Genomic DNA, 19,707 nt, shown 5'->3' with positions numbered 1-19,707 from the left:
AACTCTTCCACGTGAGACACTTAAGTCTACACAAGGATAATAATAATAATGATGATAAAATGAACCCTAGCAAACAAAGAACTGTGACTTAAGAGCTGAAGGAACACCATGCAGAGACAATGTAACACAGAAACTGGGCCTTTAGAAAGTAACTTAGAAATCAAGTCACCTCGAGGAGCCTTGGTGGCTCAGTCAGTTGAGTGTCCAACTCTTAATATAGGCTCAGGTCACAGTCCCAGAGTCGTGGGATTGAGCCCTGTGTTGGGCTCTGTGCTGAGCTTAGAGCCTGCCTGGGATTCTCTTTCTCTCTCCCTCTACCCCCTCTCTCTTGCTCTCTCTAAAATAAAAATAAATAAAATATTAAAAAAAAAAGAAATCGGGTCACCTCAGATATTTTTTCCCCCATGACTACAAGTGAAATATTATCTCCTGTATTTTCATTTCTACTAAGTGTCACGTTTAATTTGGAAATCTGACAAATACCAAGAACACTTGCCCCATAGTTCACAGTATTACTGAGAGGAGGAAATGGGACAAAAAGAGGCAAAAGCTTGTGTGTGCTGTAAAGTGCTAAATGATGGCATCATCAGGCCTCTGGCTCACAGGAGAAAAGAGGACAGGTGGGATCTCCATGTCATGGCCTTTGCAAGGATTGCTCACCAATGATTATCATAAAATTTTAGTCCTTCAAATGTTGATGAGCAGAGGCCACACTACCTTCAACACTTTCCTTAAGAATTAAAATTAATTGGGGGTGCCTGGATGGTTCAGTCAGTTGAGTGGTTGAGCACCCAACTCTTGATTTTGGCTCAGGTCATGGTCTCATGGTTGGGAGATCGAGCCTGGCATGGGAGTGGGGAGACTTAAGATTCTCTCTCTCTCTCTCTTTCTTCCTCTTTGTCTCTTTCTCTCTCTCCCTTTGTCTCTTCCCTGCTCATCCTCTCTCTAAAATTAAAAAAAAAAAAAAAAAAGAATTAAAATTAACGCACATTGTAAATTTAAAATTAACACCTAAAAACAGACACTAATACATTTTTAACAAATGTGCTCTTTCCATAAAACCAGCCTCTATAATGAACTTTTTCTGTCACAAATAAACATGTAAATATTAGGATCATATTTTATTAGAATTAGGAAAGGCTTAGTTCATCTCTGTAAACTGTCTTCCCAGCCTCTTCCCCTCCCCTACCTTTCTTATAACAGGGAAACTGAGGTAAAGGTTGAACCCAAACTAACCTGTAGATTTCCTGACTCCGGTCTAAGGCTCTCTTTTCTATAAAATAATTTTTAATAAAATATTTCAAATATAAGGAGAAGCGTAATAACGAATACCCAGATTTTTAAAATGTTAATATCATATGCCACCAATCTTTTTTTTTTTTTTTTTTGGACAGGAAATGGTGCTTTAATGCTTCAAATATTTTTTATTTATTTATTTATTTTATTTTTTCAACATTTATTTATTTTTGGGACAGAGAGAGACAGAGCATGAACGGGGGAGGGGCAGAGAGAGAGGGAGACACAGAATTGGAAACAGGCTCCAGGCTCTGAGCCATCAGCCCAGAGCCTGACGCGGGGCTGGAACTCACGGAGCGCGAGATCGTGACCTGGCTGAAGTCGGACGCTTAACCGACTGCGCCACCCAGGCGCCCCATTGCTTCAAATATTTTTTAAAACATATTTAATTTAAAATTAAATATTATATATCAGCAGATAATGCCCATTCCTCTATCCCATTCCCCTACCTCCTTCTCCAGAGATAACCACCATATTGAGGTTGTGGCATATTCCATTCTTCCTGTTCAAGTTTGTATAAACTCAAATGCTTATATATCCATAAACCACACCATGTTGCCACAAAAAGAGATGGTCTTCAAAACAGGGAGGAGTCCCTCACTCTAGTACACTTGCATGTAGTTAAAACCTTTGGGACTTGGCTAGGTATTTCAGAAAGAAACTAGGGCAGAGCTTAAAGTCTTTTTTAATGATTACCACAGAAGGATCTAGTGAAGTATCTTACTATTTAAAGTGAAAAATAAATTAGGCAAATATAAAAATTTAAATATGATATTTTTTTATCCTTCTCAAGTTAGCATTTTGTATTTGTGAAATCCTGGTTTATAATGACCTAGTGTGAATGACCTGTCACTGAACAATAGGGAAAGATGGATTAAGCAATTTAACTAATAATAATAGTTTCTACTTCTGCTTCAAGGTCCAGCTCAAATGTCACCACCTTAATGAATCTGTCCTTAATCCCATCAGAATTAATTCCTTCACCAGTCATTTATTGAGTGCCAGAGCCCTGTAGACACAAAAGTAGATCAGACCCAGTTCCTGCTTAGAGCTCAGAAATAATCACACAATAGTTTTTGATAAATGCTCTAATAGAGATATCCATAAAAGGTTAGCAAAGCCTATACCTTTCCTAGAGCAACTGGAGAAGACACTACAGACGAGGCAATATTTGAGCTGCATCTTACAGGGTGAGCAGGAATTCACAAACTCTATCTTCTGATAAAATGTCATTCCAGGTAGGGAGACACTGAATGTGAAGGTAAAAAGGATGATAAGATATTAGTTTTAGAAAGACAACTAGGGATAGACATCAGAGGTAGAAGGATAAGTTAGAAGACTAGCAACAAGTCAAGCAAAAGCTGACATGATTATAGGCATGGGGTGGGAGGGGGAAGGATTTTATCAAAATTTAGGAGATAAATTTAGCAGAATTTGATGTTTGGTTGTGCGGGAGAAAGAAAGAACATGGAGGAGTTGGGGATGACTCCCAAAGGCTTGGCAAAATGAGTGGGCAGTGAGGCCACTAACTAAAATAAGAAATACCATACCAAAGATAAGAACAGGCCTGAGAAGTGGTGTGTGTGAGGTTTCTTCTGAGGCATTTTGAGTCGGTAATGAGGTCTCTTCCATTCGGCCTTAAACAATGTCCCTTTCTAGGCCAGAAATCACCCCTTCCTCTTAACTCCACAGCATACTTTCTATCTTTTTCACAACAAATTATTTAAATCTGCTGTTATCTCAGTATTCACAAAATTGTCCCTACCTTAAACCATGAAGAAAAAGTACTAGTCTTGTTCTCTGTGCATTGTCCTTATCTCAGAGCCTTATATACAAAAAAAAAAAACCTTCAACCAAAGTCTGCATTCTTGAAAAGGGAGCTCCATCAGATACTAGGAAGTGTCAGTTAACATTTATCAAAACAATGGCCACAACTTGTGTGTTAGCGACTTCTATAAAATATCTAAAGCATTTGGTCTACAGCCCCTACTTTTAGCTCCTTTTGTGCTTATCTTATCTTACTTTTAAACAACCCTGCAAGGTAGGTGTTTTCCTATTTTACAGATAAAGCAACAGCAGGCCAGAATGTCTGAATAACTTTCAGGTTTGCAAGGTTCACAAGGTTTGCAAGTTGCTTAACCACGAGTGGGCCGACTTGCTTCACCACCAGAGTTGAGCTGCTCTGTCCTAATTCTCACTTGGGCTGAAAAGTGGACCTTCTTTGGCTCCTGAGGGGTAGCACTCTCCGGATCGGGAACTGTGAGACGGGCCTCACCCCTATCCTCTCAGGCAAAAGTGCCCCCTCCCAGGAAAAGTGCCCCTGCGGGCGCAACCAGTGCACACGGCAGAGCTCAGGGGGGCCCAAGGGTCCCGCGGATGAGCCGCCGCCCAGGGACCCAGCATTTTGCAGTATTCACGCCAGGAAAGCGCACAGGATCGCTCGACCCTTCGCTCAAGCTATGAGCGCTGCCGGGGCTCTGACCCCGAAGCTCGGGTGGGCGCGCGCGGCCGTGGCTCCCAGCCTGGCTCCTCGTGGGGGCTAGAAGTCCTCACAAATACGAGACACTGGAAGACGGGAGTGCAGCCACTGCCTTTGGGACACTGAAACTCGTCCCGTACCTTCCTCCACAGTCCCGTGCGGTGGGCCGGCCCGGCTTGCTGTCTGCATTCAGCGGACCGGAGAACGAGTTCCGGGCGGGGAGAAGCCCTGCCCACCAGCTGCGGTGGGAACCGGTCCCGCGAGTGTCCGACAGGACTTGCCAGGCATTTCCCTCAGACCGCGCTTTGCCTCCGAGAGGCCGCGCCGGGCCTCCCTCATCGCCTCTCGGGTTCTCGGTCCCGCCCCACACCTCTGGGTAGGAACCGGACAGCGAGAGAGTGTGAGAGGGCAACACAACGGTCCTGCAGGGGAGGAAGCAGCGACAGCTAGCTGCACGCTGACGAGGCGCGAGGGCTTGGGGAGGTCGGCCCGTGGAATGGGCGTGTCCTGGCGCGTGCGGGAGGAGGTACGAGGGGCAAGGGGCAGTCCCACCCGCGACGCCCTGGAACGCTGATTGGCTGCGCGCCGTGGAGGCGCGAGGAGGAGGCGTGTCCTCATGTGAGCCCTGCAGGGGCACAAGATGAGGGTGTAGAGGGGAGAGCGCTTGCGCGAACCTGGTTGTAGGCCCCTCCTCTTCTTTCTGGGGGCAAAGGGTAGGCGGTTTTAGTCTGGACTTAGGCGCTTGCAGACTCCGGCCATGGAGGGGCCTGAATGGGAGTCGCTGGAGCAGTGCTTGGAGAAGCACCTGCCACCCGCAGACTTGAGGGAGGTGAAACGCATTCTCTATGGCAAGGAAACCAGGTCTGGGGCCTAGAGGCTGGGGTGGGGAGACCTTGGGGCCAGCGAGTGTGGGTCTGGGGAACCAGGGAGAGTGCTTCAGGATCTGAAGGACTCTTGAGGGGGCAATGAAGATCTGAGTTGGTGAGCAGAGACCTTAGGAAGTCTAGATGTGACATCTCTGGGCCTCTCAGGGGTTGCACAACCCCCAAGTGACCTTTACAAGCCATTTCTTTCCTTGTTGCCCAGCACCCAGAAGGGAAAAGAACCTGGGAGGGAAAAGTCAGATTTTTATTCTCTGTGGCTTTCTCTGTGGTTACCTGGCTCTCCTTCCCTACTTCCAGTGACCAGCTTCCTCCCAAGAGCTAGGGTTGTACCCTGGGTGTCTGTCTGGGTCAGTGCCTCCAGCCAGAGCCCCCAGTAGGTCAGCTGATTGTCCAGTCCCAGCCCTTCCTGCAGTGACTGGGCCTTTGGCAGATCCTTGGAGGTAGAGGCCAGCTGAATCTAATTGGAGAAGGAACTGTTCCCACTGGCAAGCCACAGGAGTTAGTTACCACACTCAGCGCAAATGTTTTCCCATTCCCAGCCAGTTGTGTGCATCACTAGGACCTTCTGAGGTTAGTGCACTGCTGGACACTGTGTGTACAAAGCTGGAAGATGCTTTCCCTTTCACTGTTGTTTCTCTTTGGTCCACTTTACTCAAAACAACCAGAAAATGTGCATCATATCTTGTTGGCTCCTTTGCTTAAAACTCTGTAAGGGTTTCCCATGGCTCTTAGAATGAAATCTAAACTTTGATCCCATACAGCTCCTGAGTTAATGTCCTTCCACTTTCTAGCCCATTGGTGGGCTCTCTGCCCCCACCCAGCCAGACCATATGCTTCCTGACCTTGTGGCAGTGACCTTGAGGCAGGAACCTGATAGACTCACCTGAAACTCAGGGATGTTGATTGGATCAGTGGTTCCCAGCCACTGGCTCCAATGGAGTTACGGCGGGGTGGGGGGGGGGGGGGATGGGGGAGGGCAGATCTCACATCTAAGAGTGCTAGTGGATGGTAAAGGTAGAACAACTGCCTTTGGGGGTAGGAGTGGTAGAGAACTCGGTCAAAAAGGACTCTTCCTACCCAAAGAGGGATACCTAGGACTGGGTGAACTTCAAGGTCCCTCCTGAAATCTGAAATCGTGCTGGACTACTACTTTCCTGTCACACCTGTCAAAGTGTGAAGCCTCTTAGAGTTAAGGCTCCCAGAGGTATCTTAATCAAGGGTCTCAGGATGGGAATAGGTTTGTTTTAAGGATGAGGTGGGCATGTTCTTCTAGGAAAAGAAATGGAGAGAGCTTGTGGTGTCAGGGAGAGGTAAAGCACAAGAATCTTAGGAAAAGAGAAATAAGTGTCTCTTATAGGTGACTGGCTGGAGCACATTCTAGAGATTGGGATAAGGACTACCTTGAAAGAGGCATTTTCTATGGGGAGGGATTATAATGGTAGCCGACGTCTATTGCCCAACAACAGCTAGGCCTCATCCTGGGACTTGGCTTGCAGTAACTGTTCACAAAGTGTTCTATTCCACTCAGCACTGAGCCCTTCCAGGCTTTGCCCCTAGGGTATAAACCTTTGTACTTGCTCAGTCCTTGCAGGTGGGTGGGATTTGGCTATGCACAGGATTGCGAACTAAAGATAGAAAATTATTAGTCATTTAAAAACTCTTCTTCCACTTAAACCCCTGCTCACTCCTCATAACCTGACTTGTTTCTAGTCACCTCTGTGAAGGCCTGGGTGGAGCCTGAGTCTTCAGCCCCTCCTCTGGACTTCCAACTGTGTTCCACACCTCACCTTCTCTCCCAGTTACTTGCTGTGTCAAACATAGAGACGATGCTTAGTGAATGTTTGCTAAGTGAATGGGCATTTGCCTGGGCTAGCCAGATGAAATCCCCAAAGAACATGGACTCTCAATTTCAAGACAGCCAGAACCAAGAAGCATTTATTCATGTAACAAACATTTATTGTGTGTGTTTTTTTGTCTTGGGCACTAGGAGTACAAGGATAAGTAAGCCATGGTTCCCGTCCTAGAGGGGCTTTCTGTCTTTTCATGGTTGCCCTACATTGTGAGAGAAAGATGCAAGCTGAGCTGAAGAGAGTGTACGTGTATAGGGTTGGAGGAGGGTTAGGAAGCCTTCTCAGGGGCACCATGCTTGCACTGTATCCTGAAGGAGATGGAGAAATTGGTTTGGAGACAGGAAGGACTCAGGTACCCTTTGTCAAGGCCCAGACACCAGGGAACATGCTCATTTAGGGATTGCAGGTGTAGAATGTTGTGAGGAGAAGGCAAAAGTGACCATGGTGGACCCAGGGGCTCTGTACACCCTGCTAAGGCAGCAGAACCTGTCCTAATGGTGGTGGGAGTCTTCAAAGAATTTGGAGGCAAGAATCATGCCAGTTTCTGGCTTGGACCCCCAGATGGCTGATTCATTCATCTGATGAGGAGCAGCTTTGGGGAAGGCTGCTGAGTTGAATTGGGGGTGCTGTTTAGTTTTCTAGAGCTGCTGTAACAAATTACCACACACTGGTGGCATAAACCAAAAGAAATTTATTCTCACAGTCCTAAAGACCAGAAGTACAAAATCAAGGTGTCTGCAGTGCCACACTTCTCCAAACGCTGTGGGAGAGAATCCTTCCTTGCCTTCTCCAGTGGCTTCTGACATCCCTTGGCTTGTGGCAGAATGACCCCAATCTCTGCCTCTGCCTTCACATGACTACCTCCTCTTCTCCCTGTGTCTCTCCTCTGGGCATCTCTTATAAGAATACCTGTCACTAGATTTAGGGCTCACCTGGATAATCCAGTATGATCTCAAGATCTTTAGTTATATCTGCAAATATCCTTTTTCCAAATAAGGTCTTATTCACAGGTTCTGGGTATTAGGATGTGGACATATCTTTTTTTTTTTTTTTTTTTTTTTTTTTTTTTTTTTTTGGGCGGGGGTAGTCACAGTTTAACCCACTACAGGGACTGTGTAGAGGTGGCCCTCACAGGGGGCTTGGGACTGCCCTCATTCTAGGCCCAAGATTGGGTGCAGAGTGGGAGGGGCCCTGGGTGGGTTTCTGGAGAACCTGCTGTTAAAGGAATTCGAAGAAATGGCGACTTTGCATGATACTCCAGAGGTGAGGAAGCAGGATGGGGGGCCCTGAGGCAGGTATCAAGGACATTGAGCAGGATAGGGACAAAATGTCAGATGGTACAGGGAAGTCTAGAAGTATGAAGACAGGTGTTTGTCTCCTGTTGCTAAAGACAACCAGAAGGCTGGTGGCAGTTTGGAGTGGGGGAGTGGGCCCCAGGGGACAGGGGGCTGAGGAAGGTGTGGGAGGTGAGGGCTTCAAGGAAGGTCCCTATGAAGGGGAGGTGAGGAGAGCAAGTGAGGTAACCAGAAGGACCTATGGAGAGTGTGCTTCCCTACTTTTTTTTTTTTTTTCTCTCTGTTATTTATTTTTTAATGGGAGAGACTCAAATAGCTTTAATGGTGGATGTGGTAGGTCTGTAGGAGCCAGGGCGAGGTGTCCAAGCTATGAATATTGCTAAGTAAAAAAGGCAAGTAAGTGGAAGAACAGAATACACAGAAGGACACCAATGTGGGTGTCATTTAGGACACACATTTAAGAAAATATTGGAAAGATACCTAAAACATTGTTAAGAGGGGTTGCCTCTGAGGTTTGGGACAGAAGCTTAATGGTGGGATGGAGAGGGGAACTCATTTTTCACTTGATACCTTCCTTTCCCACTGTTTGATTTTTTTCCCTCCCACAAGCATGTGTTTCTTTTGTAGCAAAGCTCTAGTTTAATTATTTAAAACACTGATGGTAAAAGAGCTATTAGTGGGGAAAGATGAAGTTCCAAAAGCCAGAGGTTGCAGAGGAGGCAGGAGCTGGGCTCCCTCAGGCCATGTCTGCCCTGACCCTGGGTTGGAGAGGTAGGAGCTGGGGGAGGGGCCCAGGAGGGTATGTTGGGGCTGAGCAGGAAGTGATGGGCTTTCCTCCTTGACATTAGAGGTGAGCCCATGAGGGGCCTTAGTAGCAGGATAAGGGGTAGAAGGGCAGAAGGTCGACTCTAGGGATCAAGGGAGGGTTTGGGGCAGCACGGAGCCTCTGTGAGGTTGTGGTTCATCTGGTCTCTGCCCCCACATGAGCCATAGCTGGTCTATGTCCCACCACCTCCCTGTGCCAAGCCTTTGGTGGGCACAGTACTTGTTTATGGAATGGGGCTCGAGGGTCTGTTGGGTTCTCCAAGACTAAGTGAAGCAGGATGTGGTGATGGACCACCTGGATAACAAGAGGGTTGAGGTGACAAGACAACCGGGGAGTACTGAGAGGAGGCAGAGCCCTGAAGGTAACTCCGTGTGAGGATAGAGTGGTGTGGTCTGCACCACCCCAAGCCTAAGAGAATGATTGTCCACAGGTTGCTGGAAGGGGTGTGTGTGGCAGCATTCAACATAGTGAGAAGGCAGGAAGGCTGCATATCAGAATAACAGGGCTCATGGTGGTGAACAGATGGGGAGAGCCAACAGCTGTGGGCAGTGGATGAGGAAGGACAGAGGCTGAGGGATATCTGTCATCCAGGTGACAGCTACAGGTGGACTTGGAAAGGCGAGACAAGATCTCTTCCATCTGTTATCTTCCTGGCATGAGACCCAGACTGAGGATGGGCCTGACAAGATGTCTCCCAAAGGATGGTCCTGCTCCCCCCACCCGTGGGCCTAAGAGGAAACAGACACACAGAGCCCTTCTTCTTCTCCTGTCCCCCATGATGACTTGTCCTGGGGCTGAGGTCTACAGGAGTGGGGAGTCCTCTCCCTGAGGGCAAGGGGACTGTGTCTGAGGCAGTCACAGTAAGGGGAGGCACGGTGTGGGCACTGCTGCTATTTCTAACCTGCTAGCAAACGGAACTCTGACTAGTTGAAAAGCAGGCTGATTGTCAGGGGCGGAACCCAACTTGGAGCTGTCAGGGCCGTCACATGGAAACCGCCTGGCAGGGGGTGGCGGCAGGGGGCTTGGGCTGACAGGGCTGTGATTTTGAAAGAAACATCTTTAAAAAAGTGATTTAAAGTAGGAGAGAAATATTATTATTAGATAATGGCTGTCAGGTTATTTTTTGATGTGTTCTCTGAGTATTTCATAACCATCTCGCCCCTAGATGGTAAGGCCTTCCTGGCCAGAGGCCATGTCCCCTGCTCTTGTGGGTTTCACCTCAGTGCACAGCACCCAACCAGCATCAGGAGGTGTTTGCCGTTTGGCCAGTGGTCACTTAAGCTGGGAGATTTTATAAATAATCCACTTGCCTTTGTTAATAAACCACAAACCAGGGTGAGTGCCTGGGCCGTTGGTCTGGACACCTGGGCTTCACCAAGCCCACTCAGCACTGGGCATGGAATTGCCCCCAGTGGGAGCAACAGGACAGGGCAGTGGGGCTCACTAGAGACTTGTAACCCTTAGTGGTGAATGGTCACAGGACCCTCCCTTATGCTATCAATCTCCTAAGTCCTGTTCTCAACAGCCACTTTATCTTATCACAGCCTGCACCAGGCTCAGCACAGCCCTCTGATTCTAGTCTACACACATTTTGGAAATCCATTACCTCTCCTCTTCTGTGCTGACTGCTGAAATCAATCCCCACCCTGAGGTCAGCAGCTCTAAAACATCAACCTCTTGACCAGTCATTCTGCAGCCCCCCTCCCTGTTCCCCTGCTTTCCCAGGCCAGAAGACTACGGCATCTCCCTGGTGAAGTCCATACTCAGCATAGTATCCATTCTCCACCAGGCGGGGCCCTCCCTCCTCCTGGCCCCCACTCCAGCTTCCCACAAGTGGGCCCTTGCCCTGGGCTTCTCTCTGTGCCTTCCTGCCAAACATCCCTGCCTCCTCTCTACCAGATAGATGACTACTGGGGGGTTGGAGGTGAATTTAAATTCAGCAGACCTCATGCAAATTGTCTCCCTTCTACTTTCCTGTCCATTTAGGAAGCTCGATCTGCCCGGCAGGGCTTTTGAAGCCGCCTCTGAAGGGGACTTTGAGCTGCAAGGATATGCCTTTGAGGCAGCAAAGGAGCAACTGAGGCCACCTCGGACCATGCGTGTGGGACTTGTTCAGAACAGAACTCCCCTGCCTGCCGATGCCCCTGTGGCAAAACAGGTGCAACCTCTTTTGACCATAAATACATAAACGGAGCTGTGGCTTGCTCTGTGTTTTGAACACGTCCACAGTCCCTGGGTCACTGCAGGTCCACTGCTCACTGCAGGTCTGTAGGCACCTCGAGTGTCACCTAGACGCTTCTGCCCTGCAGCCCCCCTTCCCTGGAGCCCACATCTCTGGCTCCTCTTTCTCTTCTGGCTCCTACCCTCTCTCTGCCTGCCCCTCCACGTCCTCTCTTGTGATTGATCTGAAGTTCCATTTATCAATTGAGAGGGTGTCCTTTTGTCTGCCTCACGCTCTTTCTCTGGAATTCTGCCTCTCGGTCTCTTGCCAGAAGGGTACGTGCTGGCACACACCAGTCAGGACCTGTCTGTCCATCTGCATGTTCCTCTGCCTTGATCCTGAGAGCAGGGACTCACTGAACCCAGATATCTGTCAGCTGATGGTGCCTTAGGGTGACGGGAATATGATACGCAATTCCTTATGACCTTACAGTTAATATAAATGTGACGGCATCTTGTATGTCCCTAAAGAAACGTGTTATCACAGACGCAGGCGATTTGTTGTATATACTTCTTCACAGCATTTCTCTAGCTGTTGAAACTTTTAAGAGTTTCTCTGCAGAGGTTTCCTGGGGATACAGCATGCCTCAGAACTCCTAGGGATTCTCAAGAAAAGGCCAGGGGCACCTGGGTGGCTCAGTCGGTTAAGCGTCCGACTTCAGCTCAGGTCACGATCTCACGGTCTGTGAGTTCGAGCCCTGCGTCGGGCTCTGGGCTGATGGCTCAGAGCCTGGAGCCTGCTTCCAAGTCTGTGTCTCCCTCTTTCTCTGCCCCTCCCCCATTCATGCTCTGTCTCTCTCTGTCTCAAAAATAAATAAACGTTAAAAAAAAAAAATTAAAAAAAAAAAAAGAAAAGGCCATTTGGATTCCAGGTCGGGTTCTGCATCATCTTTCACTCTGGTCCTTCTGTTTTTATTGAATTTAAAGATTTCTGGTTCCCTGTTCACTTTTTGTCTCTGGGTTAGCTGACTGTGAATGTGTTTCCTCAGCCATCCCAGATTGGCAGGGCCAGGGTCACTGTTCTCCCCCACAGCTCCTTGGAGCACACTTTGCACACTGTCAGCACCTAGCAAATATCCACGGAGCCTTGGTGTGCAGTCTCACAGGAGAGACCATCATAAAGAGTAGGTGCTTGGGGCGCCTGGGTGGCGCAGTCGGTTAAGCGTCCGACTTCAGCCAGGTCACGATCTCGCGGTCCGGGAGTTCGAGCCCCGCGTCGGGCTCTGGGCGGATGGCTCGGAGCCTGGAGCCTGTTTCCGATTCTGTGTCTCTCTCTCTGCCCCTCCCCCATTCATGCTCTGTCTCTCTCTGTCCCAAAAATAAATAAACGTTGAAAAAAAAATTTAAAAAAAAAAAATAAATAAAAAAAAAATAAAGAGTAGGTGCTCTCTGGTTTTCAACCTGGTTCTTCTGGTCTTTCTTGAACAAACACTTCCAGACATCTCCTGGGGGCCAGGCATTGTGCTGAGGACACCAAGAAGATGAAGACACTTTCCTCCTGCCCCTGAGGAGCCCATGGGGTGAGGGGAGTGACAAATAGTGGAGGAACACAACAGCATAGCAGGAACAGCGCCACCAAAGGGACCTACCAGGGAGTGCTGAGGCGCCTCTTGATGCTCAGCCCTCTGCTGGGAGAGTCACTTCTCTGTGGGTGACACATGACATGAATAACACATCCCAGTAAAATTGGGTGGAGTGGGGAAGTGCATTCTTGATGGAGGACACAGCTGGGAAATGGGATCCATTCATTTGATGACAAGATGCACACAGGAAAACGAAAATGGCAGGACAAGGCATGCCGGAAGGCTCAAGTGCAGGGTGGTAGGAAGTGGATTGTGTCCTAAGGCAGAAGGAGCAGTTAGCCCAGGGGAGGGCCAAGGTGTGCACTGGGTGTGGGCCCTTCTTGCAGTAAGTAGCAAACAAGCTTATGCACTCCTTTGAGCAACTCCTTAGGGCAGCGGGTATTCTCCCCATTCTCCAGGTAAAGAAACTGAGGCTCTGAAAGGCAGCATTAAGTGTGTGGAACCCTAGAGCCTCTGTACCTCCACCTTTTCCTGCAGATTTTGGACTTGATGAGACTAGGATATGTCAGAACCTCCCCACCCTACTTGTCCTCCTGCAGCTGCCTAGGTTGGGGGTTGTTCCACGTGTGTGAGGATGAGTTCTAAAAATGGTCTCAACCAGGGGCACCTGGCTCAGTGGGTTAAGTGTCCAACTTTGGCTCTGTTCACAATCTCATGTTTGTGAGTTCAAGCCCCACATCAGGTTCCGTGCTGACAGCGTGGACCCTACTTGGGATTCTCTCTCTCTCTCTCTCTCTCTCTCTCTCTCTCTCTCTCTCTCTCTCTGCCCCTCCCCTACTTGTGTGGCACACTGTCTCTCTCAAAATAAATGAATAAACTTGGGGGAAAAAAAGATCTCAACCAATAAAAGGAAATGGGTTCTAATCCTTGCTTTTTGAATTGCCAGGTCACTGCCCTTCACAGACGCATAGAAGCCATCGCAGAGGTGGCTGCAATGTGTGGAGTGAACATCATCTGTTTCCAGGAAGCATGGAGTAAGTCTGTCGGGGTGCTTTCTCTGCTGCCTTCAGACAATAGTGTATTATCTCCATGTCACCAAGAGGACTTCTTGATTTTTGAAAATCTCTTCTGATCTACGGAAAGATTATTTCATCAACAATACCAGAAAGGCAGAAATCCTGGCCTCCCTCCCTCTCATGCACCCCAGTCTGTTGTCTGGTTCTGCCACTTCTTCCTCCCAAATTGTTTGGAACCCATTAAGCTGTTCCTCCCTACCTTCTTTTTTTTTTCTTCTTAGCATTTTTTAAAATTTATTTTTAAGAGACAGAGATAGAGCATGAGCGGGGGAGGGGCAGAGAGAGAGGGAGACACAGAATCTGAAGCAGGCTCCAGGCTCTGAGCTGTCAGCACAGAGCCCAGAGCGGGGCTCGAACCCACAAGCCATGAGATCATGACCTGAGCCAAAGTTGGACGCTTAACCGACTGAATCACCCAGGCGTCCCCTCCCTTTTTTTAAGTTTATTAATTTATTTAGAAAGAGAGAGAACAACAAGCAGGGGAAGGGCAGAGAGAGAGAGGGAGAGAGAGAGAATCCCAAGCAGGGTCCGTGCTGTCAGTGTGGACCCAGATTCAGGGCTCAATCCCTTGAACTGTGAGATTATGACCTGAGCTGAAGTCGAGAATTTGACATTTAACTGACTGAGCCACCCAGGTGCCCCCTCCCCACTTTCTCACCAGTGCCCTGGTCTGAGGAGTCATCAGCTCACACCTTGGCTTCGATAATTGCCTCTAACTCATCCACTGTGCTCTCCACTTGGGCCCCTTCTAACTGGCTCTTGACCCATTCTAGGAAAGATCTCTACAAAACTCAACTCTATACCACTTAGTCTGTTCCTTCCCCCATCTCTGTGACCCCATGTCTGCTGGGCTCTGCTCTCACCTCCCTGATCCTTCATTCCCCTCTCCCTCCACCCAGACCACTGTAGCAGCTGCTCCCTCTGCCTGGCCTTTGTCTCCCTCTCCCTCCCCTTGCCTTTTAGACCCTATCCAACCTTCACATAGAAGCTCAGAGCCCACCTCCCTATCTAATATTACATCCAGGTTATATACTCCTGGTACCATGTACCTTTATTTTTTCCTTATCAAAGTTACACATGCTTATAATTGGGAGTCAAATGGTCTACAAGTCTGTTACCAAAAAACAGCTGTCTTCCTCCCTAGAGGCAACCACTTTCTACTCTTAGCTGGTTCTTTAGGAATCTACCTCTGTGTTTTTGCTTCTTGATTTTCCAGTTTCGCACCATCTATTAACTTCCCACTGTGGAAGAAGACAGCATTAGTTCCTCACCTCCTCTGCCCGCTCTGTTCACACATCCCCTTCCTATCCTCCATCCGTTCTCTGCAAGCCATTTTCTAGACTTAGATTTCTTTCTCTGAATAACTTTCTGTTTTCCCCAGAATTTACATTGTTTTCTGCACACCTACCCCAAATTCTACCCCAGGCTTTCTTCCAGCTTCCTGAATCTGCTCAAGAGCTTTAGACACGTGAAGCTGCCTGTCGATTCCACCTCCTCCTTTTTTTTTTTTTTAAATTTTAAGTTTTTATTTTAAGTCCAGTTAGTTAACATACAGTGTTAGGTTAGTTTCTGGTGTAAAATATAGTGATTCAGCAGTTTCCATACATCACCCGGTGCTCATCACGACAAGTGCACTCCTTAATTCCCATCACCTATTTCACTCCATGTCCCCACCCTGGTTCCATCACCTTGAAGGAACATATCCCCAGAGCCTTCTGGCTGCGCTAGTCTGATTTAGCTGGCTGCACAGCTGTCCTTCTGGTGATTTCCCTTCACCATCATGCTGGGGGGTTCCTTTGTCTTGATCTTGTGCTCTCCTATACCACATCTTCCTCTTTCTTGCTTTGCTCCCTCTTTTTGGTTGAGTAGTTTTCTGAGAAAGAACAAGAAGGAGGTAACTGTTTGGAGATCTTGCATATCTGAAAATATGTTCCTCCTACAACTTGCTTGATAGTTTGGTTGGGTGTTGAATTCTGGGTTAGAAATACTTTTCCTTCAGAAGTTTGGACACATTGATCCATTGTCTTCTGATTTCGGGTGTTGTTGACTAGTCTAAAGCCATTTTGACTTATGACCCATTGCATTTAATCTTTATTTTTAAATTATTTTTATTTTTAATTATTATTAATTATTAATTAGTATAATTATATTAATTATTATGTGTTACATAATTATATATAATTATTATATATTACTATATATAATTTATATAATTATTAAGAATTATCATTAATTATTATTAATTATTTTTCTCTAGAAGTTGTAGGATATTCTCTAGTACTTTGAAGTTTCATAATGATATGCCATTGTGTGAATCTATTTTTTAATTTTTTAATGTTTTTATTATTTACTTATTTTGAGAGAGAGAGAGAGAGAGCACATAAGAAGGGGAGAGGCAGAAAGAGAGGAAGAGAGAGAATCCCAAGCAGTCTCCACACTGTCAGCCAGAGCCCAAGGTAGAGCTCAATCTCACAAACCGTGAGATTGTGACCTGAGCCAAAAATCAAGAGTTGGATGGATATTTAACTAACTGAGCCACCCAGGTGCTACTGTGTGTACCTATGTTAATCCATTATTTTAGGAACTCAGTGGGATATTTCAGGCTAGAAATTTGGGTCCTTCAGATCTATTGTTCATTAGTGATTTTCTCCCTTTTTTCTTTCCTCTCCTGATACTCCTACTATTAGGATGTTGCAACTCTGGACTAGATCCATAATTTTCTTAAGTATTTCCTCCTGTTTTTCATCTTTGTCTTTTTGCTCAGTTTTCTCGTAGATTTTATCTGTCATTCAGCCTTTTATATGGTCTTTTGTTTCCCCTGTCATATTTTGAATTTACAAGAGTTCTTTTGGTCTGAAAGTTCCTGTTTTATGACATCCTGTTCTTATTTTATAATTACAATACTTTCTCTTATCTTTGACAATATTAGGTAGCATTTTTTTCTCCTTGCCAGTTTCCTACTTCAGATTGGTCTTTCTTCCCCCCTGATTGTGTGTATTTTAAGAATTGGGGGTTAAAAAGCTGATTGCAAGCTCTGAGTCTGTGGGAAGGGCTCCTCTCCCACTGAGCTTCATGATAGGATGACTTGGTTTAGCCGTTTGTTAGGTAATCCCTCATAGTAGTATCTTTGGGTCATTCTTTTTCAGGCTGGTCAGAGTCCCCGGAGAATATTCTTCTTATCTCCTGCCAAGAAGAGAAAGAGGATAGGGGTCCAGTGTGCTGATGTTTACTGAATCCCTCTGTTTTTGACACTCTACTCATCTGCATCTGTCCTGACTTCCCCACGGCCAGAGGCCTTCTGTTTACCTCCGAGAGTGAACCTCTAGCCCTCTGCTGGGGTGGGAGGGACACCTGCCGGCCTCGTGCAGTAGGAGGGATCTGGGCTTCTGCCTGCTTCTTAAGCAGACTTTTGACCAATTTTTGTTTGCCTTTTCCCCTCCCTGCTTCCCCACCTTCAGAGCCACGTGGTACCTCTGACTCCTGAACTTTGCAGGGGTGTGGGGTGGAGAGTAGGGTGTTTCCCATCCTCCTCTACTGCTGGGAGCCTGAATTTTCTAGGTCTACCACGGTATCTACCCTCATCCCTCAGCTCGCCAGCCTCCAGTGTTTTGTTGCTCTAATCCTTCTCTCAGTGCTTCATCCTTGTGGGTTTATACATTTGCGTAAATATCCCTTTCTTGTCATTTGGTGGGGCTGCAGGAAAGAGCGAAGGTGTGCATCCAGTCTGCCATCTGTACCCCAAACTTCATCTCGCTTTTCATGTTCCTCATGACTTATACTTTCACTCATTGGTACAGCACTTTTGATTTGTCTCACTCTTCCATTAGACCATAAGCTCCATGAGGTCGTTGTCTGGGTGGTGCTTATTTATTTTTCCCATTCCAATCCCCACCCCTATTTTTTTAATGTTGAAAATATTTCATTGTGGTAAAATATATACATAACATAATATTGATCACTTTACCCATCGGTAAGTGTACAACTGTGACATTAAATACATTCACAAAGTCGTATAACCATCACCACTATCTACACCCAAAACTTTTTCAATATCTCCAACAAAAACTCTGTACTCATTTAATAATGCCACTCAATCCCGTACCTCTGACTGATAACCTCTGTTCTAACTTTCTGTCTCTGTGAATTTGATTACTCTAGGGACCTCATGTAAGTATGTGCTTTTGTGATTGGCTTATTTCACCTAGTACAATATTTTCAAGGTCCATCCGTGTTGTAGCATGTGTCAGAATGTCCTGCCTTTTTATTACTATGTAATATTCCACTGCATGGATAGACCACATTTCGTTTGTCTATTCCCCCACCTCTGTTTTATCTTTTTTTCTAAATTTTTTTTTTCCCAACGTTTATTTATTTTTGGGACAGAGAGAGACAGAGCATGAACGAGGGAGGGGCAGAGAGAGAGGGAGACACAGAATCGGAAACAGGCTCCAGGCTCTGAGCCATCAGCCCAGAGCCTGACGCGGGGCTCGAACTCCCAGACCGCAAGATCATGACCTGGCTGAAGTCGGACGCTTAACCGACTGCGCCACCCAGGCGCCCCCTCTGTTTTATCTTTAATGAACAATCCCTGCCACATGATAGACACTAAAAATGTTCATTGGATGGTTTAACCACCTTCTTCCCTTTTTTGGATCTGGAAAGCTCCCACTCATCCATCCAGGCATAGCACAGACACCCCCTTCTTTGGGGGACCCTGGAAGCTCCCCTACATAGAACTGGGCACTCTGTGTTATCGTGCAGCCACACAAAGTTATAATTCAGTCCCCTCATCTGGGCTGGCAGCTCCTGAGGGCAAGGCCGGGTCTAAATTTGGAGTGTTAGTTCAATAAATGGGGAACCCTCTTCCCCTCTGATTTGAAAGCTGCAGTTCAACTTTGCAGCCAGCCTCCCCCAACCTCCATTCCACATGCTTCTTTGAGAGTTTGTTTACAGTGGTTGTGTAAACAGGAAAAGGGGCCATTAAAATGGAAATGGGGAAATTTGGAGAGCTTAGCAACCTGAAATGAAATCAGAAAGGGAGGTTTTATTCTCTTGGGGTATTTGAATCTCTCCTAATGTGCTGAAAGCTGAGAATAAATGGTCATTAAGGACCTTTTTTGTCATTAACAGCTTTTTGGTTGGCTTCCTTAAAATAGTTTATTCCCTCTTTCCTGAAGTCAAGCCTGGAGTGTCTTGAGTCTGGTGCCAAGGCCCCTGGGGCTGTTGCTGGCGGAACCCAGGTGGCTGAGACAGTGGTGATGCCACTGGCAGCCTCTTCACACTGGCACCATTTTAGGACCAGCCATCCTGTGACTTAAAGGAATTGGGAAGCTAATGCTTCTTTCTATTCCTTCTCTGTGAAATGAGATCTCCCCTGCTTTGCAAGGATATGAGGACCAGCTGCCTATTACTGGGCTCATAGTCCACATTTAAGAAAGGTTGGCTACAATTAGTAGCCCCAAACAGACCACATGCCCCATGCCGTGACCACTTAAGGCACTGGCCATTCACATCACACAGTTCAGAGCAATGGGAACAATAGCAAACATCTGGAAACTTCCTTTAGACTAATCCCCCTGAAAGAAATGGACCTGGCTTATTGGAAGAAGGAAGGTCTAAAGAGTACATGGAATTGGTTCAAACAAAGAATTCAATACTCTAAAACAAGAAGAAAAAGACAAAACGTCCCACTAGGAAATGGGCAAAGGGTAGGAACAAGGTTGCCTGAAGGATGAACCCAGAAAGGCCAGTGACCATGTGGCCAGGGGCTCCACCTCGCTGGTGATAAGAGAAATGCGTATTTTTAATCATGGTGCTATACCAGTTCACACCATCAGACTGGTGGACACTAAAGAGTATGGCTGAGGTTATGAGCAATGGAACACACGTAGCCTGAAATCCCTGTGCCCGTCCCCACTGCAGCCCTTGCCCTCCCCCACAAAGGCAAATATCATTTTGGACATGGTATGTGCAGTGTTCTGTGTATTGTTATTACCTATATAGGTACCTGCTGTTCGAAAAATAAAAGGCACACAAAAATCAGTTTATGAATTTAATGAAATTTCTTATTTAATTAACCCCCTTGTGGCATCTAGCCAGAGAACATGGGAATAATGCATTTATCCTAGGGGAACATTTAGCCTATCATCCAGCAGTTCCCAGACTTCTTACAGGGTCATTAAGCAAGTGGCTTTTCTTGGTCCTGAAGAAGTGTCTCTATCCCCATGAGGAGGAATGTTTCTGTAACGTGCCCAGGGT

At 46.8% G+C, this 19,707-nt stretch overlaps 1 protein-coding gene and 1 long non-coding RNA gene across 4 annotated transcripts in view; one reads left to right on the top strand and one right to left on the bottom strand.

Annotated features, from left to right (window-relative positions):
* Positions 1-4,242, bottom strand: part of LOC147575367 (uncharacterized) — a 56,003-nt gene extending 51,761 nt beyond the window's left edge. Inside the window, exon 1 of the long non-coding RNA XR_015242327.1 lies at positions 3,916-4,242. This is a non-coding gene — a long non-coding RNA (uncharacterized LOC147575367). The remainder of the gene's footprint in view (positions 1-3,915) is intronic.
* A 236-nt stretch (positions 4,243-4,478) lies between these two features.
* UPB1 (beta-ureidopropionase 1) overlaps positions 4,479-19,707 on the top strand; it is a 29,619-nt gene continuing 14,390 nt past the window's right edge. Inside the window, exons 1-3 of one of the 3 annotated variants that reach the window (XM_086681973.1) lie at positions 4,479-4,636; positions 10,617-10,788; positions 13,320-13,407. In XM_086681973.1, coding sequence (XP_086538099.1) covers positions 4,533-4,636; positions 10,617-10,788; positions 13,320-13,407 — 364 coding nt within the window. In that variant the 5' untranslated portion in view covers positions 4,479-4,532. The remainder of the gene's footprint in view (positions 4,637-10,616; positions 10,789-13,319; positions 13,408-19,707) is intronic. The other 2 variants (XM_086681975.1, XM_086681974.1) reach the window with 2 other exon arrangements.

The sequence above is a fragment of the Puma concolor genome, chromosome D3, assembly GCF_028749965.1.
Source record: "Puma concolor isolate L17-30 chromosome D3, mPumCon1.1.hap2, whole genome shotgun sequence".
Lineage (NCBI taxonomy): Eukaryota > Metazoa > Chordata > Mammalia > Carnivora > Felidae > Puma > Puma concolor.
This window is presented reverse-complemented; position numbering and strand designations above follow the sequence as displayed.